The sequence below is a fragment of the Chaetodon auriga genome, chromosome 10 (assembly GCF_051107435.1).
Source record: "Chaetodon auriga isolate fChaAug3 chromosome 10, fChaAug3.hap1, whole genome shotgun sequence".
NCBI classification, from domain to species: Eukaryota; Metazoa; Chordata; class Actinopteri; order Chaetodontiformes; family Chaetodontidae; genus Chaetodon; species Chaetodon auriga.
This window is the reverse complement of record NC_135083.1, coordinates 18,159,857-18,187,853: the sequence shown is the minus strand read 5'-3', so window position 1 is coordinate 18,187,853 and position 27,997 is coordinate 18,159,857. Positions and strand designations below refer to the sequence as shown.

Here is a 27,997-nt window from a genome sequence, read left to right as displayed (position 1 = left end):
CCGGTTGCACGGACAGGAAGCAAGGAGAGTCTCATGGCGCCCGACTAGAATGAAGCAACAATTATCGGTTACTATTTTTGTTGGATTCAGCGCATCTAACGTTACACTACGGGATACCTTCTTACACAAAAATATACGGTAAGAAAAAAGCGTAGAGATTCTAGTGCTGGAGATGGCAAACATTTTAATTTTCTTCAGGGGGAGCATTTGGGCGGTCTGCCGCGGTTGAGGCCCTCGAGGTCCCTAGTAGAGCTTTCAGAATGCCTGAGTGTAAAAGCGTGTTGCCTGGTGTAAAATGGCGACGCGGAGCAGGCAGGATGAAGGGCAGCTAGGCCCATTTTAAAACGGCTAACACACGTTGTGTTGGACGCTGTTACACTCGCCGTGGTTGGGGCAATGACACGTCCCTCGTTCAATAGCTTTGTCCCGTTAAACTATCCAAATGATAATTGTAAAAGTGTGAGACATTTGTCAGTGATTTGTTCCTTACCAAACAAGATACAGAGCAACAATGACAACAATGCTAGTTAGCCAACTAAAAGCTAACGTTAGCTGCTCTGGTTCACCGTGAGCTAACATTAGTTTCGACTAACTTCCAAGTTCGCAAATGATAGCTGACAAGGGCTGATGTCATTTTCTAAGTAAAGTCATACTTAGCAAGCCTAAACTTAAACTTCATAAGTAAAGGCCTTTCAGTCATACTAATTTTGACGTCCTTGGTGTAAACATTTTATAAAGCTAATGTAGACAGACATGACAGCCACTGGCTATGGTAAATGCTATGTTACTTAAAAACTCCAGAAGCAGTTTAGTGCTATATCTTCTTTATTAAACAAGTTTCCGGCCGCCTATCACTAAATACTACGTGATGCGTAAACATCAGTAAACTCAACATCCTACACTAAAACCAATGTAGGAAATGGTCATGTATGAAATATTCTGGAGAAGACATTCAAGGATTTAAGTCTAGACATGTTACTAAATTGTTCATAGTATTACAAGACACTGTTAGTTTGTATAATCCAAAATCAGAAATTGTCATTAAAGAGCTGCAATGATTAATTGATTAGATGTCACCTATTAGTCACCCACTATTTTGATGATGGATTCAAAGTCAAAATTCTCTGATTCCAGCTCCGCAAATGTGAATATTTTCTGGTTTCTCTGCTTCTCTATGACCGTAAAATGAATATTTATGGATAATGGACAAAAGATATTGGAGGATGTTATCTTGGGCTTTGGGAAACACTGCTGAACATTTTTCACCATTTTCTGATATTTTATAGGCAAAACAAGTCACTGATTAATTGAGAAAATAATCATTAGTTGCAGCCAAAGACCTTTACAATCTCTGTCCTTAGACCCTCGATTCACATAACGAAAAATTTCCCGCAAAAATAACTCAGCCCTCAACTGTTGTGCAGTAAAATTATGAAGTGTTAGGACATCGTAACTGTGTACCTGACTAGATGTACTTTGTTACTTTCTGGGTAGTGAGTTTGCTCAATTTGCTTCTTCAAACTGTGAAAGAAACATGTTCACTCTTACTTAAGTTACCTTTTCCAACATTACACATCCTTACTTCCTCAGAGTTGAGAAAGTTTGACAAACTGCTTCTGTTTTTCCATTCAGGATGTATGCAGCTCTTCAATTTTTATTTCCGGACTATACTTTTTATCTAGTGTCAAATCAGCTGGAATTTTAAAATATCTTCAGTTGTACAAACACTCACCAACAGAGTTGTCTGATGAGATGTAACTAAGGAACTAGGCATGACTTGAGTTGAACGTAACACTATGCACTTGCAGGTAACTTAGGGCATGCTTGAAAAATGCATGAAAATTCAAATTTGATATGCGTTTCATTTTTGTGTAGGTATGGATTCGGAGGAGAATGAGGTGGAGAGCAGCAGTGATGCAGGTCCCTCAGGGATGGAGGAGCCGTCTGAAAGTGGCATGGGCATGGAGTCCTCAGAGGCAATGTCTGCAGACAGCAGTGATGCTGCTGCCTCTCATGCACAGGCGCCAGAGTCTGACTGCCATGTGGGACAGAGCTCAGAGGGACTTGTGGTAAGCTTGTTTGATTTAAAAAAAAAATGCAAGATTTTGTGTACATATGTGGGTGAGAACGACCAAATACTAAAGGCAACACAACCACTTTTAGCGATTAGACTTTTTGACTTCACGAAAACGTCCTTGATATCGTTGCCATGTTCTTGTTCCTCCCTGTCAAGGTGTTCATCCCAGAAACCAGCTCCAGTACAGATGTCAGAGTTTCATCAGTCCACCTCCCTGACTCCTCCTCAGTGGCCCAGTCTACCAGCGTGTCCAGTGTCTCCACTGTGACTCAGTCAGTGCTGGTGTCTGAGTCAGCCCATATGCTGGTCCACTCCAGTGCTGTGTCTGAAGGAGCCATGATGGTTTCTGACTCAACGGCTTCTACCTCGTCAGATTTGGGGTCAGCCATTGACAAGATCATAGAGTCCACCATTGGTCCTGACATCATGAATGGTATTTCCAATGATACTCCACTTTACTTTATATCATAGACTGAGGAGCTTTAACATTGCGTCAGTTTGATTAGTTTACCATAAAGTAGCATATATATGATGCTGTCTACTGTTCTTAGGATGCATAGCAGTGACCAGTGCAGAAGATGGAGGTGCAGAAACAACCCAGTATCTGATATTACAAGGACCAGATGATGGTATGCGTGCTATTATTACTGCTAAGTCATTAATTCTTCAACCCATGTCAAAACATTCTTAAACTGGATGAGAAAATTATCACCATGTTTCTGCACAATAGAAACAACACTCTGAATATTCTGGTGGAATTTTACTCAGTATTTATTTAGAGAGTGGAAAAAATATTTAATCTTTCTATGTCAACTTCATTTTAGTCCTCCAACAAGTTTGTTTAAAGTAAGCAATTTAAAATTCACTTATGTTGATGACAAACTATTGTACAATTCATTCTACAATTCTATCTTTGTCTGCCATAGGTGCTCCTATGGTAGCCCAGATGTCATCTTCAGCCCTCTCTGATCGTATAGCCATAGAAGGTCTTGCAGAAGGCCCCACATCCACCTGTCTGGACCAGGGAGACCTGCAGAGCAACCTTGAACCTGACCAGCCCGACGATCAACCAGGTCACTCAGGTTACCCAGAAGACAGTCAGCCCGACCAGCCCCAGCACTCCCATCCCTCCCAGTACATGGACTGCAGTGCAGATGGTCCAGACCAGACAGGGGAGTCCTCATCTTCGTATGTGGAGTGTTCAAGTGAAGAACCAGATCAGACTCGCTCCCAGTCAGGTTTCCCTGACTATAGCGGGGATAACAGTGACCAGGACCTGCCTGGATATGTGGAATGCAGTGGGGCTGACTCAAACCCAACCAGCCAAGGTCACTATGTGGTGGAGTGCAGCGCTGGGTATCTGGAGTGTGCAGTGGATGATGGCGAGCGACCACACCATTCCCGCAGTTACATTGACAGTAGCGCAGACCACCGGACCCAGACTAGTCGGCAGTATGGGGCTGAGTATGGAGGGGAGTGTGTTGCTGCTGCAGACTCTGAGCAGCCAGGTTGTTCTAGGTACCAAGCAAGGGACGATGATGAAGATGATGAGCAGAACCAGGATCCAGATCAGCCGCAGCACTCCCAGCAGCAGCCCCAGCACTCATGCTACATGGAGAGGAGCAATGGCCCAGAGGCCTCTCTCTATGCCGATGACAGCTCCTCATCAGACCACCCTCTGGCAGATACGGCAGGTTCAGGCGGGCTTCCTGAGGCATTGGAGTGCAGCGAGAGCCAGCCTGGGCCTTACATCAGCAGCAGTGGGACGTACACCTCCAATCCAGAGCCTGAGCGGGCCCAACAGTGCTCACCCAGCCAAGAGGAGCCCCAAGGGTCCCAGGGGCCCCAGGATGAAGCTGGGCTGGTCAGGGAGATGGAGACATCAACCGTGGCAGAGGGCTCTGGAGACAGACCACCAAATCTGGCTGAGCTGGAGGAGATGATGGAAGTCGTGATTGTACAGCAGTTCAAGTGTAAGATGTGTCCATACAAGAGTGCCTCTAAAGACACACTGATTAACCACATGAGAGACAAACACTTCAAACCTGCAGGTAAGGTACAGTAGTATGTCTGATTATGTATCACAAAGAAATTGACTTGAAGTTGTTCATTTTTATTTTTTTGTTTAAATTTGTTTGTGTTTGTGTAATCTCCGGTTTTCAGGGGACATGCCAAAGAAGCGTAAACGTGGACGGCCTCCTAAAAGTGAGACACTGGCCCGTCGCCAGGCAGAGAGGGAGGAAGCTGAGGGAAAGAAGGCAGCAAAGGTGAAGGCTGCTGAGCCCCAACAAGCGGAAGAAGAGGAGGATGATATTGTGGATGCTGGTGCTATCGATGATCCTGATGGTCAGTGAGGAAGATTCATAAACATACATACTTTACTGAGTTAGTGAATAAGTCAGAGGATTCACGTATCCCCCTCCCTGCTTCTTTGTTTATCCTCAGAGGACAGTGACTACAACCCAGCAGATGAGGATTGCAATGGAAGACCACCTGCCGTTGTGAGGAAGCCCGCTCCTCCTATCTCTTCCTCCTCTCATGGGCGTCCTCGACGTAAAGTTGGCCGTCCAAGGAAGTACAGCTTTTTAGAAGAAGGCTACAATGGCAAAGGTCAGTTTTCAGTTTTGACAGAGCAAAACACAAAAAAAAAACAAAAAAAACAGCCAGTCACTACACAGGAGAGCCTACACCACAAAGCTCACACATTTTCATCCTTCTTTCTCACATTTGTTACAGAAGCGGAGAGCATTGCAAAGAAGCCCAGGATTAGTGGGGATGCTAATGCACCGGAAGAGGCAAGCTCTTCTGGGTTAAACAATGGCCCTGCTGTGGTGAGCGATGGAGACACAGCTGAGGCAGCAATAAGCCAATCAGACTCTGAGAACAAAGACCCTTCATCCAACACACAGCCAGAGGAGGAGTTCTTCCAAAGGAAGCGGGGCCGACCCTCCAAGCATTTTCTTCGCAAGAAATATAAGAAGTATATAAATCGAAAGTAAGTGTCAAATTATTAAAGTTGTCTTGCAAATAGTATTACAAGACGCTTTAGCTTTAGAAGAAGCTAATTGCTTCATTGTCTTCCAGTCGGTACTATAAATCCCTCAAACCGCTCCTGAGACCTCACAACTGCTGGATCTGTGGCTCACGCTTCCTCACTCAGGAAGATTTGCGCTTCCATGTGGACTCTCATGAAGGCAATGACCCAGAGCTCTTCAAGTGCCTCCAGTGCAACTATCGCTGCAAGCGCTGGTCCTCACTCAAGGTCAGTTGCAATAAAACAGGCCATGGCATTCAGGTTGACCTCCATTTACCAGGATATTTGCACAGTGTCCTAAATCTCTTGCGGGCTGTTTTGCAGGAACACATGTTCAATCATGAGGGCACCAAGCCATTCAAGTGCGAAGAGTGTGATTACACAAGTGTCTACAGGAAAGATGTCATTCGCCATTCAGCAGTCCACAACAAAGACAAGTCAGTAACTCATACAGTAACAACATGCAGCATATGCCCAATAAGTGATTCCTAATACACAACACGTTTCACAGGTTTTTCATACTGTTGCTCATTTTTTTTCCCCCCATCCAACAGGAAAAGAAAGACAGAGTTGGTAAGACATTTCCCTTATTTAACGATTGTTAAATGCTAATTAGCATGCTCATGATATAACAATAATATTAGGAATTCTTGGTGTCGTAGCAGAAGTAATGCAGTTAATTTCTGTTTGGGTGGTTGTTGCCCTCTTTTTGGCCACTGAACTGGTCAACGTTGTGCTCGATCTTGCAGGCACCAAAGGTGTCCGAGTTCGTCTGCCCTGTGTGTCACAGGATTTACCCCATGCAAAAGAGACTGACCCAGCACATGAAGACCCACAGCTCAGAGAAACCACACATGTGTGACAAGGTCAGGAGACAAGATTGTACAATTCAAGAAGGTTTTTCGAACACTAATATGAAAAAAGTCACAGAATATCTTAAGTAGTTACCAACAAGTGACCTGTCCCTGTGTCTGAGAAGTGACAACTACAGGAGGGATGTTATCACCTGCTCTTCCCTGACAAACAGTTTAGCAACTTTCCATAAACTCTCTCTTACACTTTCAATACATAGTTATATGGTTATCAGGCAAGTTTGTTACTCCTGTAAGATGCTGGTTTTGCCCCCTTTTCCACTTTGAATGCATGGTTTACCTGCCCAGTAGAACAATTTTATTGTGTGACAATGTTGTGCATTACCGTGACAATCTGTACAGTGCACAAATGATTTTATGGAGTTTTTTTATCTACTCCAAAACTCTTGCTGAAGATACCTTTTTGTCTTTGCAGTGTGGCAAATCCTTCAAGAAACGGTACACGTTCAAAATGCACTTGCTGACCCACATCCAGAGTCTCGGAGAAAACAAGTCAGTATTGAAAGCTTTTATGTCATCAGCCTGTATTTCAGAGACATGGATGTAACCGAATTGTCTGATTAGCAGGTTGTGCTAGAATATGCGTTCATGAATCAACACTGGTCATTTTGTTTGACGTTTGTTATAATGGCATCATCACCAAGAATAACATATGGATGTGCATGTGCCAGGTTCAAGTGTGAATTTTGCGATTACACCTGTGACAATAAGAAGCTGCTGCTCAACCATCAGCTGTCCCACACCAATGACCGGCCCTTCAAGTGTGACTACTGTAAATACTCCACTTCTAAAGAGGAGTTCCTGGTCTCCCATCTGGCCATCAAACACACAGGTCAGTGTGGCAGAAAAGCTTTCATAAAGTTCAATGAAACTGAGCGTGTTTCACCTCATGAATGTAATACTGTAGAAACACTGTGTTTATAAAAATGTGTTCTCTGCAGGAGAGAAGCCTTTCTCCTGTGAGATGTGTCACTTCATGACCAAGCACAGGAAGAACTTGCGTCTACATGTGCAGTGTCGCCACCCTGAGGCGTTTGAGGAGTGGTCTGTGTCTCACCCTGAGGAGCCTGTGAGGAGGCGACGCAGACCCTTCTTCACCCTGCAGCAAATAGAGGAGCTCAAACAACAACATGAAGACACCCAGGGCTTGCAGAACACAATCGTTAGTCTCCCAGACATGTTTGTTATTTATCTCAGGTCTGATTTTTGATTTTAGCATGTGTTTTGACTGTTTTTTATTCACCCTCCTTCATTAGGTGGCAGTGGATTCTGCAACGCTGCAAGCCATGCAGGGTATGGAAAATGCCTCAGTGTCCCAGGATGCATTGGGAAACACCACCATCATCTATGAACAAGGTCAGTCCTCTTGTCATTCAAAAGACTTTTTGAGTATTTATGGTGATGCATCTCATGGTAAAGACGAATGCTGATGTTTTTCTCCATCTTCATCCATCTCCTCAGCTGAAACCAGTGATCTATCCGCCCAGAATGCCCTTGACCTGCTGCTGAATATGAGCAACGCGAGGGAATTGGTTGGAAACGCCTTGCAGGTTGGTTCTGTGGCTCATCAGAAAATGTCAGTTTACATAAGTAACTCTACATTTATATAGAAATAAGCAAAGCGGTGTAAAAAATCAACTCCTCAGGTGGCAGTGCTGAAGTCAGACGGCAAAGCTTTGGAAAAGGGCACGTGGAGTACGGTGACTGCAGGGCAGGGACAGGCCCAAAAGGTTGTGACCTTCCATGTGTCTGAGAATGGTGAGACAGTCCTGCAAGAGGCCTATGGGGCAGCGACCTCTGAAACAGGAGAGCTCACCCAGATCACCATGGAAGCCTACGAAGGCGGAGGCGACTTCAGTGTGGTGGAACAAGCGGCTGAAGAGCCCCACAGCCCTGAATACAGGTGACATGACACACTGATTTTCTCTGATAAGGCAGAACAGATGTTGTTAGACTGGAAAGCACAGGGACATAACTTCTTTTAATGACCTTTATGATGTCACAACAGTCTATAATGTCATAAAACTGTTGTCTTTGCAGTAATAGTGAGAGCAGTCCTTCTCAGACTGTAGAAGTCTCTGGATCAGAGAGCCTGAAAAGTGACAAGTACTACCTCACTTCAGCACTGTCTGATGGTGTTTTGCAACAAGTGGAGGTAACTGTGAGAGATCAGTTGTTTTGGTGTGTAAAGATATGTCTGCACTGAGTATCCCTCCTCTCTGACTGTGGTCTTTGTTTTCTGTCAGCTGAGCAGTGAGGCTCCAGCCTCTCCCTCCGCTGTGAGCTCTCCCAGCCTGAGCACCAAGAGGTTTTCTTGTCGAATATGCATGGAGTCTTTCCACGGACGCTCTGACATGGAGAACCACAAGAGGGCGCACTTGGATCCCAGCACCTTCAAGTGTCCTGATTGTGACTTTACCTCCACCTCCTGGCCCGAGGTCAAGGTGAGTCTCTCTGAATTGTGCAGCGCTGTTTTCAGCTCACAAACAAACAATAATCACCAGCGAGTGTAGCCTCAGTAAAGGTCATGTGGTTAATTCTCAGAGTTAGACAAGGGATAGGATTAGGCATCTGAACAGCATTTATTTGGCAGAAAATCCAAAGTATAGTATATAAGTACAACAGTCCGTGTACCACAGGACATGTCTAACAAGTACATTAACATCCGGCAGCAACTGACACACATACTGACACTGAAATATGCCAACATTGCTCCAGTGTGTCAGTCTACAGTAGATGCTACTAGCCACATTAGCCATAAAATGTGCTAATTCAAAATTCAACAGGCTAGCCAGCAAAATAAACAGTATCGATCCTCGAACTTCAGTTTTGTAGTGAATCCTGCTTTGTATTGGCTCTCAAAGCAGTTCAAAGTAAAATGGTTACCACACACATTTATAACCTAAGAGTTTCCCAGTTGTTGTTGTTGTTGTTGTTGTTGTTGTTGTTGCTGTTGTTGCTGTTGTTGCTGTTGTTTTGTGTGGGGACATTTCCATCAAGTTAATCCAGTGGTCTTCACTCCCTCAGATGGTGGGATTAGATGAAGACTTTTTTGCATTGCAAATTTGCATGTGCTGCTCATGATGATACCTTCCACATTTTCATGTTATCAGAATCTGCGTTTTAATGAGGAAAATAATAGTTACTGGATATAACTCCAGTTCTGCGAGTGCATGCATAGCCATCTATCTGCATGTTATTACAGTCACAGAAAACCACATTGTTTTTAATATGCTAAAACATTTGTCACTGTACTTACAGTATTGCTAAATCCATGTCATGACAGAACGTGACCCCGGTCTCAGTTACGAAATCGGCATACTACTCTCTGAGTGTGATATCCTGTTTTTTAGACTCACATGGAGCTGCATTCCTATCTACGCCCTCACAAGTGTCCAAACTGTAGCTTTGCCTCCAAGAACAAGAAAGACTTGCGCAGACACATGATGACACACACCAATGAGAAACCGTTCTCTTGCAAACTCTGTGGACAAAGGTGGGAGCACAAATCCTTTGTATCATCACAAAGCTTGTGTTTAGTTAACATTAGTAACCCTTATACAGCATATCTGTATGCATTAGACCGCAACGTGGTAATGAACAGCTGTCAGTGTTGATGTTTTTTACCCAATATCTCAGGTTTAACCGCAATGGCCATCTGAAGTTTCACATGGAGCGTCTCCACAATCAGGATCATCCCACTCGCAAGAACCGTACTGCCACATCTCAGCAAACTATCATCGTCAACAATGATGAGGAGGCCCTGGCCACACTACAGTGTAAGGAACACAACACAACGCAAGGCTGAAAAAATACAAATGAATGACGGTTAAAGGTTATAAACAGACGGCTTATGCAGGAAGAAATAAAGTCACACAAACTCTCTAACTTAAAAGTCTGTCTGTCTGTCTGTCTGTCTGTCTGTCTGTCTGTCTGTCTGTCTAACAGCCCTGCAGGCACATCAGACAGTGATCACTCCAGAGCGGTTGCAGGCTCTGGGACAGGAGCACATCATCGTAGCACAAGAACAAGCGCTGTCAGACCAGGTATGTAGACTATGCTGGACATTCATACCTGAACATAATTCTCTCATATAGGCTCTTTTTGCACATACTGTATAGCCACTAGTTTTCTAACTACATGCATCCATCAGGAGGAGGGCACATACATCCAGCAGATCACCACCATAGATGGACAGACAGTTCAACACCTGATGACAGGAGACAACCAGGTGACTGAGGTCAGAGCCGTTTTAGATTTTGCCTCTTCCTGTTTTAAAGTACATGATAATAATGGAAAATCAGAAATAAATATATCTTTATGACAAAGCCCTTATTATATCCTTTCATCTGAACTCATTTGTCACATGTTCCAGGTTCAGTATATCATCTCACAGGATGGAGTGCAGCACTTGATCCCTCAGGAGTATGTCGTAGTAGCTGATGGCAACCACATACAGGTGTGTTATCTCAGGAGAAGTCACCGTCACTGATGGATAAATGCAGGGTTTTACGGTGGTCATGTCTCTCTATAACTGCTCCTCTGTTGCTCAGATGCCAGACGGACAGATCATCCAGTATGAGCATGATGCGGCCTTTCTGCAGGAGCAACAGGTGGGGCGGATATTGATAATCTACAGCTCTCTCAGAGTTGGCAGATAACCTAAAATGCTTTCCAGTGAGAGTTTTTCTTGACGAAAGCTCGCTGCTCTGTGTTCTTTACGTGTTCAGATTGCTGTAAGTCATGACGGTCACATCCAGTACTTACCGGTGAGCTCGGACCAACAGATAGTGAACCCTGACGATCTGGAGGCTGCTGCCCACTCTGCTGTGACAGGTTGGCTCTCAAATTGCACTTGACTTGTTTTATAGTCAGTCCTCCATTCCACTGTTTAATTTACCAAATTCATTAAAGACTATGGCTATGATCTTGCATGTAGAGTTTTTAGGTTTATAAATCTTGACTCTTAAAATCTATCAGATAAAAATGAGCTTGTGGAGATTTTATATTTCATTTGGTAATCTGCTGAACTGATCATTTGTCACACTTCCGTTGTTATAGTATGCTATTACAGGTAAGAGTAGGGACTGCTTTGAATGCTCCCTGTTGGTGTGTTTAATGCACATTTGAGAGTCAGCTGAAAAGCATTGAACTCATATCCAGTTTTAATGTGAATTTTTGCACATTCTTGGAACCAAAGAAGTTGCTCTTTGGCAGCTAACTCTTAAAACACTGCTGACAGTGCACTCCTTAACATAACATCAAGGAAGCAGCAATCACCAAGGTCTCAGCAGGTTGAATTTAATGAAATGAGAATGATGAATGGTTACAAGCTTGATGAAAACATGAAAAATCACTATTAAAATAAACACCAGGAGTGACTGCAGCACCCTGATAGCAAATCAGACTAAGTGTACAATCTTTGTTCTTGTAGCCGTGGCAGATGCAGCCATGGCGCAGACGCAGACAGTCTACACTGAAGCTACACCCGAACAGCTGGAGCAGCTGCAGCAGCAAGGCATCCACTATGATGTCATTACCTTCACAGATGAATAAACAGCTTTGTAAACCTCCAGGGGTACAAACCTGTGCAGAGGAGGGCCAACACAAACCACTATGAGCGAAGTCCAGTGACCTCAACTTATTTATGCATTCAGCTGGCTGTGAACTAAAGCACCATCTCCACCACAGAATCATCTCCTCGGGGCAGTCGCACTGTTTAATAAGATGATCAGCTTTTTGTAAATTCAAATTCTTGCACTCTTATTGCTTCTAACTTAATCATAGGGGCTGTGCATTCAATAGTTAATTTAAGCAAGGTTGGTCTGTTCTGTAATTATTAAAAATGAGTCGTGTTTACGTGCCTCAACTGCTTCCATTCGCAAGACAATGTTATCAGAGAAAATCAAATGGCTTATTTCATGTTCCAGAAAATATAGCAAGCGTCCAAGTCACTATTTTAATTTTTGAATGGAGTTGTGAGAAGGAAGTTTATTTTTGACCTGTAATCAGATCTGATAATTGTTAGAACACCACAACATTGTGTTTACTGATTAATAATATGTACATACCTTTTGCATTTTGTGTTCTGTGATGGAGGCTTTGTGTTGATTTGGTGAATATGAATTGTTTGATAAGCTGAAAGCTGACACCAAATAAATCACTTTGTGTACACTTTTGTATATTCTTTAATGTGTCTACATATGTCCACATTTTGGTCTTAAAGATATTCAGATCTGCTTTAAAGCATCATTACATTTTAATAGAGTGGGTACAATAAAAGCAAAGCCATTGCCAAAGTATTTCTCTGTTTGCACACTTTGTCAGAGATGACTTGATGCAGTTTGTCGTGCAGCTGTAATTTGTGGTGCTGTATTGCGTTATAATGTACTAATGGCAATTCCATTATGTGTCAACATTTTTTGCAACAGTGAAGGATGCGATGACAGAAACTCTTGAGTAATGTAGTGTAAACCAATACAGACACACCACAAAGTACATTGTATGAACTCAAAAATGACTGACACACTGTTATTGTCTTAGGTTGTGTCATATCGTACAGTTGGTCCTGGTCTTGTGTCCGCCCCCTGTATATCTGCATCATGGAAACAGATAACATGTACTTAAAAAAGAATTTAAAAAATGAAATATTGGACGTGTGCTACAATAATACACAAAGACCCAACAGCCTCATGGGGGACACATCATCTCCAGATCCAGCTGATGAACTTCCTCTTTTCTTTGGCAAGGAGGGGCATCAGATCCTCTAAAAACAGTGAAAAACTGTCACAAAGTAAGGAGCCTCAGTGAGCATTACACTAAAGATGAAGTTTTCATTTGTCTTGTTTCTTTTACTGGGTATGGTTTGGGGAAAAAAGTCATATTTGATCATTTTCTGTTCGGTGCCTGTAACGACATATTAATACATGTTTGTTTTCCAGATATCCCTTATCTGAAAGGGCAGCAGAGGATTGAGGAGTTTGAACACATTCTGCTGAGACTCACCTTCCCTTCATTTTACAGTAATTACAACAAGTCCTGCTGTAAACTCTATCCAGGAGGATGTTACAAGCTGCTGGACAGTACAGGATACACCTGTGACTTGCTGAAAGGAAGAGTTACAAAAACCGAGAACGACAGCTGGATAGAGTTTAAGATATCGAACGTGCGGTTTGAAGATGGAGGCTATTACAGATGTTCAGTGCGGGGAACTCAAAACCACATCTACAGTGATTACTATGTCGAGGTGTATGGTAAGCAGTCTTATAATCTTCATTAATCTGATGTTATAAATAGTCATTATGTAATAGCCTATAGTGTTTATAATAACACCAAAATCGCATTTTTGCAGCTTCATAAGATAAATGTTTACTTGCAAAATAATATGTTACTGTAGTTTTGTGTCCTAGGACAGTAGGGAAACAACAAAGGTTAATTATAGCCAGAAACTGTGGAAGCTTATTGGACATTCCTGCATTTTACAGAGGTTTCCCATCACCATAGTAAGTCTCAGCCTTCACTGACAACAACCATGAAAGCCCCCAACACCTCCACGACACTCCCAGACTCCAGTGGGGCTGTTCTGGCAGAGGACCACAGTGTCTATCCCAGGTATTCGCTCTGCAGATCATCCTCTGTTGCTCATTGGCCTCATAATGCTGTCTGACAGGAGAAAAACAAAGGTTAATCTGAATGCAGTGTATTTTCTTCCTTTCCAGAGTTCCCTGGAGCTTTAGCCTGCCTCTTGCTGTCATCGTGTCCATTACAGGCATGATGTTGATCACTTCAGTTATTGGTGTGGTTTACTGCAGAGCCAAGGCAAGACGTACACAGTCGGGTAAGTTTCCTTAAATTTATGATACCGTTTCTGAAAAAAAAGAGGGCATTATTCTTAAATAGAATATAATATTTCTGTTTCTTTGTAGACAAATATGGGGAAACTCTGCATGAGTCACTGAAACAGGAGCCTCTAGTAAGTGCAAAACAGGGAACATGTAGCGCCTATGATTCACTGTCACTTGTTTTTAAAAGCAGATTGAATGTTCAGGCTTCAGACTTCCTCTGCATCACTGTCTCTTGACAAAGTTTGTCTTCCCCAGGAAACAAGTGGCATAGTCTACACAACAGTGGACTTCAAAGCTCACCAGAAGCCGACAGAGGTGTATGCAAACCTGAAGATGTACAAAACACAAGCGGGAGCCCTGAACTCCACCTGTGGCACAGAGCATGATGGGATGGTGGAGTACTCCACACTGGCAATCCACCAGTGACTTCAGGAGAAAGTTCAATTTCTGGGACTGATTATATTTGTTACAACACTGTGTTTTTAAGGGGAACATAATCTGTTAACTAGTTGTGGTTGGTAGTAATCAGCCTGTGTAGAGTTCAAAAGACATTTACCAGCAGGGGGGCAGGACCTGGGGGGAAGGGGGACTGGGTATACAGAGCGCTCATGTGAGAGGGGCCCACAACGATACAAGAATGAAAAGCTGTGGATGTTGAGAGGGGCCGATACAGAGGGCCTATGTACAGGGTACAGAATTTTGTGTTATGCTCCTGTTTTTCTGGTCAAGGAGGATCTAACCAAAAGATACAGTTGGTTGCACTGTGGGAAATGTAGGATCCAGCATTTTTGGAGCTTGACACACATTATTGACTAAAAATCATGATATCTTTGGCCTCTGTTGGTTCTAACCATTATTTCGACTGTCATGGGGCCCCCAACTTTATGGAAGTGCAATATTAAATCATTGAATGCCCCTTAAAGTGTCGATAACGAGTTGTTTGTGAGAATGATAAATTGGAGAAAAGGAAGTGACAATGGCATTAAAGAAATGAACACTGTCTTGATAATGCACATGATCTGGTCAAATCTGGGACCTTTTCACAGGTTCAGATAGCAGCACAGTTGTCAGATCATCTCATCGAGCTATCTTTTGTAATATCAATGTTTGTCCTTATCAGTTTGTTCTCTATTACAGGCCAGAGGAAACCTGGCCCTCCGCTATTCTGAGAGCTGCTCGATACTCTATTCTTGGCCTGTTCTTCCTCTGCTCAAAAAAAGCTGCTGGTGATCCTTTTTCTATCCTCGATAAAAGGTCAAGTTTCTCTTAAGAGCAGATGAATGAACAGACTGGAGATCCTTATTCCTGTGACATTTCAGTGCCGCACCGTAACACAAAACTGAGGCGAGTTAAGACGTTTCTGACGACCTTTTCGCTGTACTGATAAATGATCTCCGTTGGAGTCACCACAGTCTGACTGACACACACACACCAAAAGACACAGAAGGTTTTTAGTTGCTGTAATCGATTTAATATAAATGCAGCTACATCACATTCACATACATTCTCTCAACAGTACATACTTATTATCCATCAGGTGTCTTATTTGATTACACGTTCTTGGCCAGACCAATCTGCTCATTTCCGATATCAAAGACAACGTAGTACTCCCTGATGAAGACATCTCCCAGGATCCAGAGCTGCGAGTAGCCACCCTGGCCAAAGCCAGTGCTGCAACCAGAGGAGCTCTGCGGAGAGACAAGAGAAACCAGATTTACTTCCTCCAAATCTTCATTATAATGTTAAAAAAATTTCTGTTACAGAGAGGAGTCAGTTGGGGTGAACTGACCTGAGAGACGTAGGCAGATGAAGGAACGCTAAAGGAGTGTCCGCCGAGAGTGAAGGTGACATCAGGCATGCTCTGGACGCTCTGGCAGTTCACCATGGCCTGTGAGAAGAACATCACACACACAGCTGAATAGCGTGTAACAGCAGCAGTTGTATTTATTGGGATTTTACAGGTTTCCAGCTAAAGCAAGTAACCAAGTCCTGCTTAATTATTTTCATTTGAGAGTTTTGACGTCAGAGCTGTAAATGTTTACTCTGGGTTCAGAAAATGGGGAAAATTTACTTCAAATGGTATGGTGTGATGGTATGACTCACCTCTCCGTACTGGTTGGTTGAGGCTCCCACCCAGGAATTGATGTTATTGATGTCATTGGTTGGGCCAACGATCAGGGAGGTACCAGTGTCAATGATGGCCTGGCAGCCACCAGAGCAGGCCACAGTCTGTCCATTGATGGTAACGCTGTGAGGAGGAACAGCAGAAGGTAGATTTCAGCCAAGCTAGGATGCTTTGTGCAACTTGTGCTTTGTTGTTAGTGTGTGCTTTCTTTATACCTGTCCATGGTGATCTGCCAGTAGGTGGCAGAGGACAGAGGGATCCAGGTGAGTGATCCAGTGAAGTAGCTGTTGTCAATGCCACCAAAGAGCACCTCACTGCCCTGCTCACTGTTGCTATAAGAGAGTACAACAAAACAAATTAAATGTAAATGTAATGTCAAATGGCATGCTCTCAAAAAACAGATTTCCATCCTGTTCAGTACCCGCTCAGGTAGACAGAGAACAAGGGCTGGGACACCAGATTCTGACTGATCATGTTGTAGAAGACAGGCACAACATTGTCAGAGGCCAGGGACTGGAAGGCCAGACCCAGGATGCCATCAGCCGCCATGCTAGCCATGAAGGGAGCCTCAGACAGGCTAAGTCCAAAGACCTGGTTGGCCACAGAGATGCCGCCCACCTGGATACACAAGACAGCAGTCAGTCATAGTTCAACAGAGCACGGAGATATGCCTGTTTGAAGTCTAAATAGACTGTGCATTTTTTCCAGGGCTTTTGCTTACCTCAACGGTGTCACTGGCCAGATATCCAGTCATGCTGCCAGTGCCGTACTGGATGGACAGAGACCGGTCACCCCATTTGAAGGTGGAGGACTGCTGTGGGTTGAATTTATGGTGGTTCTCTGTAGAGAAATGGTATGTTTCTCAAATGTGCATATTAGGAATATTCCAAAAAAAAAAACAAAAACCTGTACCACTTGTTGTCCTGGAGTAACTGCATTGAATGTTGTGCCACTGCCCATACTTAATAATCTGGATTTGTTAAACAAGTGTTTAGATCTTCTCCTGGCAAAATTAGCATACAGCAAACTAAAAATACTACATTATAACTTATCTTCCAGAAATCAAAGTTTTACCTTGTAGAGGTGCAGACTTATTAGAAGCAAAACACTATAATCAATAATGATAATATAATAGACAGTACTTGTGTAAATGTAGTTAGTTACTTGCCACCGCTGTGTACAACGCTATCCGAATGTCTGAGGCTCTTTAACCCCCAGGATACAACTGACTGAATAACAGGTGGTAGTCTAAGTACTCAGTAGTACTCACCGCAGGCCTCGCTGGAGCAGTAGACTGAGGGGACCCACAGGTTGGAGGAGCCAGTGTCAAAGATGACAGTGAAAGACTGAGGTGGGTTACCAATGGAGATCACACCATAGTAGGACAACTAGAGGGACACAACAAGACAAATTAACAGATGAACAGCTTGATTCAAAGCATAAAATATGCACGTCTTTGTGTTTTTCTTCCAGCATAGCATTATATACCTGCTCCTTGTGCATTCAGAGACACACAACTCTCTATACAATGTCTTTTAACCAAAGGCTACACAGGACAAACAAGAGGATGGACTGAGTCTAAATCTGTCGTCTCTGGTCTGGACTTACATCAGCATCATTGGTCATTGACTCGCTACCAGCCTGGAACTTGGTCATTGGGTTGTATGGATACAGCTTCCTGTACTTGTCCCATAATCCTTTCTCCTGCAGGTCTTGCCTGGCAGTCTTTCCCTTGATCAGGGGAATCCTACACCACAAAGGTGGATAAAAAAAAAAAAATCAGCAAAATGCACAGATGACCAGAATTGTATAGCTGGAGAAATCAGAGATGAAGCTCCAGACTTTGAGCTTTGTGCAAGTTTAAAAGCTGTGATAGCTCAGCACAGGGTGGCCTTTAGATTTCCCCTCAGGAATATTCGATGAGGAGGGTTGTATTTCAACAGTTCAGCCTATTGAGGTGTAAAATGTCAAAGAAATGAAGGCACAGATTGCTTTTGAACCAGCCAGGTCAGACTTACCTATGCAGGCATTCGGAGAGGGCCACGAGGGCTGTCAGGACAATGAGCCACTTCATCATGTTGGTCACTTTGCTGTTGGACTCTGAGAGTGAAGCTCAAGTCGCAGAGCCCAGCCCTTATATACAACATATCAAGGTTATGCCCTTCCACATGTCTAAATATTGTGTATCAGTTGGAGATAAGAAATATGCAATATGGTGATAAATTGTCTCTTATCGAGGAGCAAATTAAAGATTAAACAAATGAACAATGAAGACCTGTGACTGAATATGAAAATATCTGGCACCCACAGTTTACTGGAAAAGAAAGCTTGATTTATAAACTGGGATGGATATTTTGTGTGTTTTTATGTTTTATATTGTTAAAACAATCTGCTCATATCAGTCATATATTCTTATTGAAATCTTTGTGTTTTACTCTTTGTACTACTGAAGAAAGATCTTATGTGCAAAAGTCATGAAAAACAGCAAAAAATCAGTCTTTAACTTATATTATCCATCAGATCATTTGTATATACATAAGATAAGTGTTTAAAGGACACAATGTGCACTTAATGTGTTGCCATGTCGATCAGGGGATTTGATGTCCACAGCCTATGTGTAACTTTGATATGGAAATTTTCCACGTGTTTCCAAGGGTGTGACCTAAGGTTACGTGGCCAGGGTTGTCTGATAAGAGACACAGAACAAAGACACAGAGAAATGGCTGGAATTGTGAACAAAGAATATCAAAATGTGTGGTGACTCCTAAGAAGCTTACTCAACACTCAGTACACATACAGCAGTTGGACTTTTGCTTAGCAAGCTGATTTCATGTCTGCCAGAATGACTGCCGTCACCTTGAGTTGCATTTGGTTTCGAAACATGTTTTTGCAATTAATTTATCCCACGAAACACTAAAAGTGACCTTTATGAAAGCACAAACTATTACAAGTATTTACTTCATTAAAACAACATAAAAATACTTCATTAGAAAAGCCCTGCATTAAAAATGTGACTAACCATATGTACTTACTGACAGTAGAATGTACTTAAAATATCAAAAATAAAAGTTGTGCAGATTAATGGTTCCTGTCAGTGTGATATGCATCATATTACTGCATTATTATCATTAGTTATGCATTAATATGTCAGCAGCCTTTTTTGCAGCCTCTTAAAGTCAAGCTAATTTTGTCCATGGCATTAATTTATGGGAAGCCATTTATTTTATAAGCTCATCAAAGGTTTTGTGTATAATAACTTGATCTACAAAGTAAAGAGTATTTACCGCTTTTACTTAAGCTACAAGTTGCTACAGCATAGCTCCTGAGTAAATGTATGCAGGTACATTCCACCATTGTCAAAGCAACTCTAATAAATCACAGCTCATAATATCTCTGGTGATTTATTGTTTTATAGTTAAGTCCATTAGATCGATTTGTTTTGTTGTTAAAGGTCCTAATGTCTTTGAAAAAACTGTCAGAAATGTCAGTTTTACTAAAACTTCTGTTGGAAATGTTCTGGTGGAATTTCCCTTTAATTGTGCTCAGTCGTCAGTTCATGTATAGCAAAGTCATGAGCTGTTTGTGACCTTCATCATAATCAGACCGCGATAAAAGCCGTCTGACACTTTGTTTAATCAAGCAAAATGAGCTGAATATGGGAAACACCTTCACGAGGCACTTACACAACAACAGTGTTGTGATCATACTTTTATTGACAACAATATTTATACATTTTTCTTGATAAATTAACATAAAATGAGCATGAAAACAAAACAGAAAGTGTTTCTATTGTTCACAAAGACCGTCTTTGATTTTATTAAATAAAAAGAGTCTGACGTCTACTGTGGCTCTTGTTAACAGGTTACACTGTCTTGACATTTCTTTTTTCTGTCCTTGATGTGTGGATGAGTAGAATCCAAAGTATGTATGACAGTGCATAGAGTACACAAATGAAGAACACAGTCAGTGAAGATTAAATATGTGTTTCTTGTCCACGGCCTGTTCTTCACTCTGAAATGCTGTTTCTGTTGTGCTCGTCTTCATCTGAATGTTTGGGCACCTTTTAAAAGTCCATGTTTTTGAAGTCGTCTGTACATCTGTACTTGCTATCATCGTACCTGGTGCACACCAAGTGGGGGAGACAGGGGCAGGTGTGATGTTGCCTTTTGCCTGGATAGGGCACCTGAAAGTGGGAAAAGGGGGGGGGGGGGGGGGGGGGGGATAATCTGACAGTTTAAATCCTTCATCAGCTGACAAGTTGAGCTGCAGGTCTTAAAAAGCTGCTCTTTAAAAGTCTAAATTCAGGGACGGATGTGGTGTTAGCAGAACTAATTGTTCCCATCTCCAGATTGTCAAAGTGATGTATGGCTCTGATTACCTGCTTCACTGTGGAGAAGATCAATAACTTCTGCAGTTATCAGCAGGTTTTCTAAAGCTTCAACCAACCTGCCAGCACTTGATATAATCTGATTTCCACGAACGCAGAAATCAAGTGTGGGCGAGAGAGAGAATAAGAGTATGACTGTGTGTGTGTGTGTGTCTGTGTGTGTCTGTGTGTCTGTGTGTGTGTGTGCATTGCTCAAGCTGTGCGGACCTGTAAACCGGTTGGCACAGTCACATTGTGAGGACTCGCCTTCCGTATGGGGACAAAACACAAGTCTCCATAAGGTAAAGCATTAAATCTTGGAATGAAGACTTGGGTTAACTGTTGGGGCAGGTTGTGGTTATGGTTATGGTAAGTCTTCAGGGAATGAATGTGTCAATTTAATGTCCTCTGAGGTGATGGAAACATGACTGTGCATTTGTAAAACTTGACTTTGCTACATATTACAGACTTAACCCTGCCGTTTGCTAGACTTGGTTTTAAGGGTTTGTGTAGAATTAGGTTTAAGTTGAGGTTGGGTATTAAGTTGTGATGGTTCGGGTTAGGGTAAGGGTCTAGAGAATGCATTATGTCGATGAAGGTCCTCACAAGTGTAGCAGTGTGTGTGTGTGTGTGTGTGTGTGTGTATGTATGGGTAGCAGACAGTGTGATGCAGGAAGATTAGTGACGTCACATTTCTCCCCACCTTGTGGCTAAAGGGGTGGCATTCATCCCCTTCCACACCCCTTGGGACGCACATCCTCAGACCCCTCAGCCACAGACTGACGGCACAGCAAAGACCAAAACCACACTGCAGGTCTCTCTCACAGGCCTGCAGGTGGAACGACAGAGAGCCGACGAGGCGGAGGTACAGACAGGAAAGAATAAAAGAGGCAGAGGATCAGACGAAGAGAGTCTGTTTAATGCCAGTGAATCACTTGTATTTTCATTTATGCTAATAGAGATGCCTTCTCGTGTCCGCACGATGAAAGCCATGTTATCCACTGCCCGTCATCTCCTTAATCCATTTACAAATGAATATCAATCAGAGGACAGAGATGATTTCCTCTGGTTTTTCCAGTGGAGTTGAAGCGGAGGAGGATGTGGTCTCCTGTCAGTCATGTGTAATCAAATTTTAGAAAATTATCCAGAAAAGTGAACTGTGCTGTTTGCATATATATATAGATTGTTGGAGTTTTTTGTTATTTTTTCATATTTATAGATTCAATGTGAGAAAATCAAACAAACATCAAAAGTCAAGGGCTAGTAGTATTATAAACAAACTGTATGTGGAGGTTTGAGTGGATGTGCAGCATGATTCACAAAGCACAGACATAATTAAAGCTGAAATAATTAGTCGATCAATTCATCAAAAGAGAATTAATTGCAATTTTTCTTCAACTAAATGAACTGTTAAAGTCATGGAGCAAAAATGACAAACAGTTGGTGGCTCCTGCCTCTCAGGGTTTTGCTGCTTTTCTCTGTTTTATATTGTTGTAAATTCAGCATTTGGGAATTTTGGACTGTTTGTCAGACAAAAACAAGCTGTTTGGAGGCGTCACCTTAGGCTCAGGAAATGCGTGATGGATACTTCTCACTGCATGTTGCAGACTAAAGTGATTCATGACTGAAAAATTACGTGATAACAAAAATAAGTGCTTCTTCCAGCCAAACAATTGTGCAGAGTGTCCCAGTATACTATGACAGAAAGCGTAGATGATATCAGTGTAAAATGTTATTTCTTATTTGGCACTTCTCAAGAGTACAGTAATTCATGACGTACATACATGAATCTAATCAACTGCTACAATAACGGAGCAAAAATGAGTTAAGCAGCAGAGCCAGAAGCATCTCACTCACCCCTGTGATGACGGCTCCTCTGGACCAGCTCAGAGACAGCAGGAGGAAGGACAGCAGCACCGCCCTGAAGCCCATGACAGCAACAGGAGAAGTGGACTCTCTCAGCACCCTCAACACAGGACACCAGCTGTTAACGCTCTCTCCGGCACCTCGCACTGGATCCTCGCCTCTCCAGTCAGTCATGAAGGTTCCCAGAACTCCTCAGAGGGGGGAGCCACACTCTCTCCCTCTCTTTATCCCCTGCCGACCCCCACCCAACACTCCCTCCCTTCCTCTCTCCCTCCCCATGTCTGAGAACTCCCTCTCTGCCTGTTTCCTCAGAGGCTTCGTCATTTTACTCCTCCGGATGACAGCTGGACACTCTACCTGTAGATTGTGTGGGTTTGACCATACGTCTGCTCAAGGCAGAGGAGGACAGAGTTTCCATGACTCAAGTACTTCAAGCTATGTAAACCTTTCATCAGCTGGAAAGTAACTTTCCTTATTCTATTACGGGGTGTGTGTGTGCTATGATGGCACATACTGTGACAGCTGTCACCAACTGTATTCCACACTGAGAGAATAAGGCCTCTAAGGTTAAAAACAATGCCACATAAACTACTCTGTAATTGGTGTGATGATGAGTATTTCTTTGGTGTGTGTGTTCAAACATATCCATTTTCTTCAAATATTCTTTCATTTGTTCACTATTTGCATTTACTTCACTTGAAAGCAGTTTCATCACAATGCTTAAAGCTTGAGAGTCCCTCTCACTGCATCTCACTGACATTGCTTATGAAGCTACAGTGTCACTTAATGGATAACAGAATCTGAAAAATGCTCATTTACTTTGTGAACTACTATATTACATAAATGATAGTGAAATCCCTGACTTACATTAGCCATTATGTGGTACATGGCAGGGTGATGATACACTGACTCTGAGTCAGATCTCTATTTTGGGTTCAGCTCATTTGGAGATTTACTGAGGTTGTAAAGTGGCCGTATGTAGCAAATAATGGGATCTAGTTTGTACGCAACCATCCCTCCTTCAAGATCTAAGATTCTTTGAATGTGTATGTGTGCATGCGTGTGTGTGTGTGTGTGTGTGTGTGTGTGTGACATCTTATAAATTATTCTGCATCCATAAACTTGTTCGTGTGTTTGCCTACGTGCATGCTCTGGCAGTGATGGGCAGCAGGTTGTCAGCAGAAGCGCCCGGGATCTGATTTAAACTGCGAGGAGAGAAATATGAGTGAGCAAAGAGGAGAGGAAAAGATAGAATTAGAGGAAGAGAGAGGGAGCGTACCCCATGGGTTAGTCAGCAGGACATTACCCTGCTGCTTCACAGGTGATGGATTCCTCCAATGCGGTGGCCACATAATTACATTCACCCATTTCTGCCCTGTCAGCAGCAGCACTGAAGCCTCACTGTCTTGGAGCAGGCAGCAGAAATCATGCAGGTAGGTGAGCTCCGGCAGTGGCCTCCAGCTAACTTTTGAAGAAAACACATTAACAAAATCCATCAACAAGAACAAGCCTGCGAGAACAAGGCTCCTGCTTTATACTCATAGTATTAACTCTATATTTTATGTTCAATAAAAAGCAGAGCACTTTACCAAAGAGCAGTTGGTAAAGTTCACATTATGTTGTAAGTGTTTATAATGTTGAATAATATTTGCACCATTCTTTTATGACTAATCGGATGGTAACTGGGACGGTGGAGATGATCTTGTTTCTAGATTTGACTGTCAAACAAAAACGTGATGTTTCTCCAAATATCTGTTTTATGACTGAGCAGCATGTGACACTGGAGCTGTTTTAGGCGACCTCAGGATATTTGTGAGAGTCATCTGATTGTGACTGCCTGTGCAACGCGTGAGAACAAACTGGAAACTGCATTCAATTACAGTATACATTATATATTCCAGAGGAAAAAAATAACTCAAGTAATGCAATTATTTATTCATGCACGTCTGAAAATGAATTTCTCACTGGGGCTGGGATGAAGAGAGTGCCATAAGAATGATGAAATATAGAGAGGCAGGGTTTTCATTACATTGCTGATCTAGTTGAAGAAAATGATTTTAGTGGATGAGGAACACGCCACATAGAAGAAGCCAGGAAAAATAAACATAAACACTACCAAGTTAGTAAATATTGTTTCAATATTTCTTCACATAAACCTGACAAGGAAATCTATCTATCTATCTATCTATCTATCTATCTATCTATCTATCTATCTATCTATCCACTGCATGTGTGCTATACAGATAAGCACACATCGTACGCTTAACAATGTTAGAGTATCATACACAGCAGCATCACACGTTTTGGTTTATTATTTTACCGCGCTTCTCGCTGCTTGGTCCTCACAGGGACCCGTAGTGCACGTGACGGTCAGCTGACACCATCCGGAAGCTTGTAGGAAGCAGACAACCACAATAACAAAACTTCATACACACAACTTGAATTTTGCAGTTATTTCGATTGTTAAAAATGGAGTCGACCCTCGAACAGCATCTCGATGACACGTAAGTTGATACCAGCCTGTTTTTTTTGTTTGGGTTTTAAATTCAGGGACGTTACAGACGAGTGATGCCTCTTTCCTTGTTGTGTTGTTTGCAGCATGAAAAATCCAGCAGTGGTCGGTGTGCTGTGCACGGATCAACAAGGACACAACCTGGGCTGTAAGAAACACCGACTCTCTTGTCTTGTCAGAGGTTTTTCAGGAAAAATAACAAATCCTAACAAATTGGCCTTTTACTGAGGGCGGAGTTTGTGTGTCGGTCAGTGAAATGACTCAGGCGGACCTTTAAGTTAGCCCTAAAAAACTACCTCCGACAGAAACGTTTCTACTCGCGAATAATACAAATGACAGACTGATTGCACTGTCAGTGTTTTCACCAACCATGACTTGTAATTAGTCTGAAATGTAATAACTTCAAGGTGAACGGACAACTCTGAAAACATGGAGTTCAATCACCATCATCACCATCATCACCATCATCATCATCATCTTGTAGTGAGCAGCACAACACTTCATTAGTCAAAGGCCGCAGCCTCTAAACTAGAGCTGAAACCATAAGTCGATTAATGGATGAGGACAGAAAAATGCTTGGCAGCTATTTTGATAATCTGTTAATTGTTTAAGTACTTTTTCACGAACATGGCCCAAATTCACTTGATCCAGCTTCTCAACTGTGAATATTTTCTGGTATTTCTCTCACAGTAAACTGAATATCTTTGAGTTTTTGGACATTTGTCAAACAAATTTATTACATTTTAACATGTCACCGCTGGCTCTGGGAGCATTTTTTGTTATTTATTGACTGACTTTTTATAGACCAACACATTGAGAAAATAATTTGTAGAATATTTGATAATTAAAATAATCATTAGTTGCAGTCTGACCCACAACATCTAACTCCAAATGTCCTTTTATCACTGCTTAAGCCACAGTGGTCAGATGTTTAAAGGACGGCGTCAGTAAGATCAGAAGACAGCAAATAGTTTATTTGCCATTTCTCATTGAGCCTTACACACAGTAACCCAATAATAAAGTAAAATATCCTCTATAACAACTGAGAAGACTCATGTCTTACCTGTTGTCTGACGTCTGCCTGGTCCGTATCCGCTAACTGTGGTACTTACATAAAACCCGGTTTCGCCATCTGAGTGTAAAGTTCTTATTAAACGTGTTTGAGAAACTATATCTGAGGATTTGCACCTGTAAACTAAGTTTGACAACAAAGTGATAAACTGCAGAACAAAAAGAAAGATGACTGAAATTGAATTTATGGAAAATATTTGTCGTTTATCAGTTTTTGTGACAATACCAGATACCATAGATGGATGGATGCTCTTCAGCTGCCTCTGGAAAACGAATCATTAGCACTCGCTTTGACATTTTCTTCAATACGGTGCCGTAACACCCTCTCATATGTACCACTTGCCAGGCCGCGGCTCCCTGTCTGATGAACACGGCGGTGTTGTGTCAGTTTTGGCCAAACAAGCTGCAGCTCTCACCAGAGACCCAACAGACTCTCCAACCGTGTGCCTGGAGTCTGAGTCAGGGTGAGCACTGACGCAACCTTTTGTCTTATTTGCTTGACTGACCTGTATCTGCCCCTTTTTTCCTCCATCTCAGTGGATTTAAGAGGTCTGGCTATAGTGGTTTTGATAAATGCTTGGGGAGATCAATAGATCTAGGAAAAAAAAAAAAAAGAGTTGAAAGAGATCCAAACTCTAAGATTGATTTTGCGTCCATTACTTGTAGCACAGATTGTGATCCAAACTTGGCAGAGGGGTTTCTTTTCATTTGCTCGGCTGTGCTGCCACCTTCTGGACAAAACACTTCATGGTGCAAGGCTGTCAGTGACCTCAACTCCCACCAGTAGTTATTAATAGAAAGAAACCATTTCAAATGTTCGACCTCACAGTGATTGTGTTCGCGCTGCAGAGGAGCCTGCTGCTCTGTTGTGACTCGCAGGCTGCTTTCTAAGATTACGGATTTGTCAACAAGGTGTAAATCAATGGCTTGATAACTGGTTCAGATATCAGATTCCAAAACAAAATGTGACAGGCTGTGCAGTCTAAAATTGACTGACAGAGCAAGTTATTTGAGTTTGGGTTTGGACCTAAGTAGAGTTTAAAGGCCAACATTCACTATCTTTAGATATTTCTCCTTCTTAAATAGCAAAATTTGTATTTGCGGCAGGTTGAAAAAGTCTGTGAAGCAGCTGTTTAACTCTACTGCTGATGCCCAGCATGATGCTAATGATGAGAAATAATTATATAATCAGAACATCGCCAACAATGGTAATCCTGAGGGAACTGGGTTAAAGACTGTAGTACTGCTCGGTCATGCAATAACTCATCAAACTGCACCATGTACATAAGATTGAATGTCAATGACAGACAGGTTGATGTGATTATCAAACGTCAATACATGCCATCCAGAGATAACACCAAAGCAACATGTTTCTCAGTTTTTGTCTGTCTCCCAGCTGTCTGTGCAGTTATCAGGTACGTGTCTGTCTCACTGCGTTGTTTTCTCGTTCCTTGTTTTCTAGAAACATTCTGGTGAGGAGTCATGGGACCATCACAGTAGCAGTTCACAAGATAGCATCATGAAGACAGCACACCTCACAGACGAGTTTCCTTGTAGAGAAATGTTAACACGTCACAGCCCGAGTGACCTTTGAGGAAGATCTTCACTTTGCAAGAGAAATCTGGACTTTCCACATGTGTCTGTTGTGTTTTCTGTATATTCAGATCGCATATTTAAACCAGAACATGACCGCTAACTTTCTGATGCTTGCCGTGTTCTTTTATAGAAAATATATGTATCGCCATTCTGTCAGTGATGCTGTTTTATTGATATCATGTACAAAGTAGGCCTGTTAATGTGTGCATGTCTCATTTTGTTCCATATTCTTAAATCCAAGGCAGTCATGTGCAGAATAACAACCTTTAATAAACTTTAACTTGACTTTGTGCTGCCCTCTTCCGCGTTAAGTATTCATTATTTTCTCCTTTGCTCAGTGTTTCGTAGTTAACCAATTAACTCTCTTTGGCAGCTGGATGAAAGTCATCCCAGAAATGGAAAAAAAAAAAAAAAAAAAAAGAGAAAGAAAAACAGCTTTGCAATCATTGATTTTAGCTGCTATGAAGACACTGAAGTCACCTCAATCATATACAGACTATAGGTTCGTGAAAGAGGTGGAGTGGACCAGGTGGATGCTGGTTTCACTCTGGATGATCAGAGGAATTCTTGCAGGTTTGTTGAGAAAACCTGCGCAGATGGAGGCGCAGTGCGTCCTGGTGGCGCACTGCCTTTA

General features: G+C 42.3%; 5 protein-coding genes across 5 annotated transcripts; 3 read left to right on the top strand and 2 right to left on the bottom strand.

Moving 5' to 3' along the window:
• The first annotated feature begins 8 nt into the window (after positions 1-8).
• Positions 9-12,157, top strand: LOC143327576 (zinc finger protein 335-like). The gene is made up of 28 exons (XM_076742009.1): positions 9-138; positions 1,876-2,069; positions 2,234-2,510; positions 2,629-2,706; positions 3,004-4,128; positions 4,241-4,423; positions 4,523-4,687; positions 4,814-5,072; positions 5,162-5,339; positions 5,436-5,548; positions 5,666-5,684; positions 5,861-5,977; positions 6,399-6,475; positions 6,655-6,815; positions 6,925-7,145; positions 7,240-7,339; positions 7,445-7,533; positions 7,630-7,886; positions 8,024-8,138; positions 8,230-8,427; positions 9,337-9,479; positions 9,623-9,762; positions 9,932-10,029; positions 10,137-10,223; positions 10,359-10,442; positions 10,537-10,596; positions 10,714-10,819; positions 11,418-12,157. Exons 2-28 carry the CDS (start codon positions 1,878-1,880, stop codon positions 11,537-11,539), a joined length of 4,764 nt encoding a protein of 1,587 aa, XP_076598124.1. The 5' UTR covers positions 9-138; positions 1,876-1,877; the 3' UTR covers positions 11,540-12,157.
• Positions 12,158-12,791: 634 nt separating this feature from the next.
• On the top strand, positions 12,792-14,792 carry LOC143327579 (uncharacterized). The gene is made up of 6 exons (XM_076742014.1): positions 12,792-12,841; positions 12,925-13,236; positions 13,468-13,594; positions 13,702-13,820; positions 13,909-13,955; positions 14,083-14,792. The coding sequence occupies exons 1-6, from the start codon at positions 12,808-12,810 to the stop codon at positions 14,251-14,253; spliced, it is 810 nt and encodes a 269-aa protein (XP_076598129.1). The 5' UTR covers positions 12,792-12,807; the 3' UTR covers positions 14,254-14,792.
• A 585-nt stretch (positions 14,793-15,377) lies between these two features.
• Positions 15,378-18,069, bottom strand: LOC143326897 (pepsin A-like). Its single transcript, XM_076740934.1, has 9 exons — positions 17,971-18,069; positions 17,561-17,699; positions 17,223-17,340; positions 16,674-16,792; positions 16,374-16,570; positions 16,168-16,284; positions 15,931-16,075; positions 15,617-15,715; positions 15,378-15,515 (listed from the first exon to the last, which is right to left on the bottom strand). Exons 1-9 carry the CDS (start codon positions 18,027-18,029, stop codon positions 15,378-15,380), a joined length of 1,131 nt encoding a protein of 376 aa, XP_076597049.1. The 5' UTR covers positions 18,030-18,069.
• A 1,946-nt stretch (positions 18,070-20,015) lies between these two features.
• On the bottom strand, positions 20,016-22,358 carry prok1 (prokineticin 1). The gene is made up of 3 exons (XM_076742100.1): positions 22,176-22,358; positions 21,022-21,147; positions 20,016-20,135 (listed from the first exon to the last, which is right to left on the bottom strand). Exons 1-3 carry the CDS (start codon positions 22,356-22,358, stop codon positions 20,016-20,018), a joined length of 429 nt encoding a protein of 142 aa, XP_076598215.1.
• Positions 22,359-24,548: 2,190 nt separating this feature from the next.
• Positions 24,549-27,660, top strand: lamtor5 (late endosomal/lysosomal adaptor, MAPK and MTOR activator 5). Its single transcript, XM_076740010.1, has 4 exons — positions 24,549-24,688; positions 24,783-24,844; positions 26,114-26,231; positions 27,230-27,660. The coding sequence occupies exons 1-4, from the start codon at positions 24,654-24,656 to the stop codon at positions 27,288-27,290; spliced, it is 276 nt and encodes a 91-aa protein (XP_076596125.1). The 5' UTR covers positions 24,549-24,653; the 3' UTR covers positions 27,291-27,660.
• Positions 27,661-27,997: the final 337 nt, after the last annotated feature.

Bases quoted from the DNA above. Each gene is read 5' to 3' on its own strand.
- LOC143326897 (XM_076740934.1), bottom strand. From the start codon at position 18,029: ATGATGAAGTGGCTCATTGTCCTGACAGCCCTCGTGGCCCTCTCCGAA. The intron at 16,285-16,373 runs GTACTGAACAGG...ACTCTCTTATAG, and splicing joins TTCTCTGTCTACCTGAGCGG to CAACAGTGAGCAGGGCAGTG. The intron at 15,516-15,616 runs GTCAGTTCACCC...GTCTCTCCGCAG, and splicing joins CATCTGCCTACGTCTCTCAG to AGCTCCTCTGGTTGCAGCAC.
- lamtor5 (XM_076740010.1), top strand. From the start codon at position 24,654: ATGGAGTCGACCCTCGAACAGCATCTCGATGACAC. The intron at 24,845-26,113 runs GTAAGAAACACC...ACCACTTGCCAG, and splicing joins ACAAGGACACAACCTGGGCT to GCCGCGGCTCCCTGTCTGAT. The intron at 26,232-27,229 runs GTGAGCACTGAC...CTTGTTTTCTAG, and splicing joins TGCCTGGAGTCTGAGTCAGG to AAACATTCTGGTGAGGAGTC.
- LOC143327576 (XM_076742009.1), top strand. From the start codon at position 1,878: ATGGATTCGGAGGAGAATGAGGTGGAGAGCAGCAGTGATGCAGGTCCC. The intron at 4,688-4,813 runs GTCAGTTTTCAG...CATTTGTTACAG, and splicing joins AGAAGGCTACAATGGCAAAG to AAGCGGAGAGCATTGCAAAG. The intron at 10,820-11,417 runs GTTGGCTCTCAA...TTGTTCTTGTAG, and splicing joins TGCCCACTCTGCTGTGACAG to CCGTGGCAGATGCAGCCATG.
- LOC143327579 (XM_076742014.1), top strand. From the start codon at position 12,808: ATGAAGTTTTCATTTGTCTTGTTTCTTTTACTGG. The intron at 12,842-12,924 runs GTATGGTTTGGG...TTTGTTTTCCAG, and splicing joins TGTCTTGTTTCTTTTACTGG to ATATCCCTTATCTGAAAGGG. The intron at 13,595-13,701 runs GTATTCGCTCTG...CTTCCTTTCCAG, and splicing joins GACCACAGTGTCTATCCCAG to AGTTCCCTGGAGCTTTAGCC.
- prok1 (XM_076742100.1), bottom strand. From the start codon at position 22,358: ATGACTGACTGGAGAGGCGAGGATCCAGTGCGAGGTGCCGGAGAGAGC. The intron at 21,148-22,175 runs GTGAGTGAGATG...TTCCACCTGCAG, and splicing joins GAGGAGCCGTCATCACAGGG to GCCTGTGAGAGAGACCTGCA. The intron at 20,136-21,021 runs GTGGGGAGAAAT...TCCCACTTTCAG, and splicing joins GCCACCCCTTTAGCCACAAG to GTGCCCTATCCAGGCAAAAG.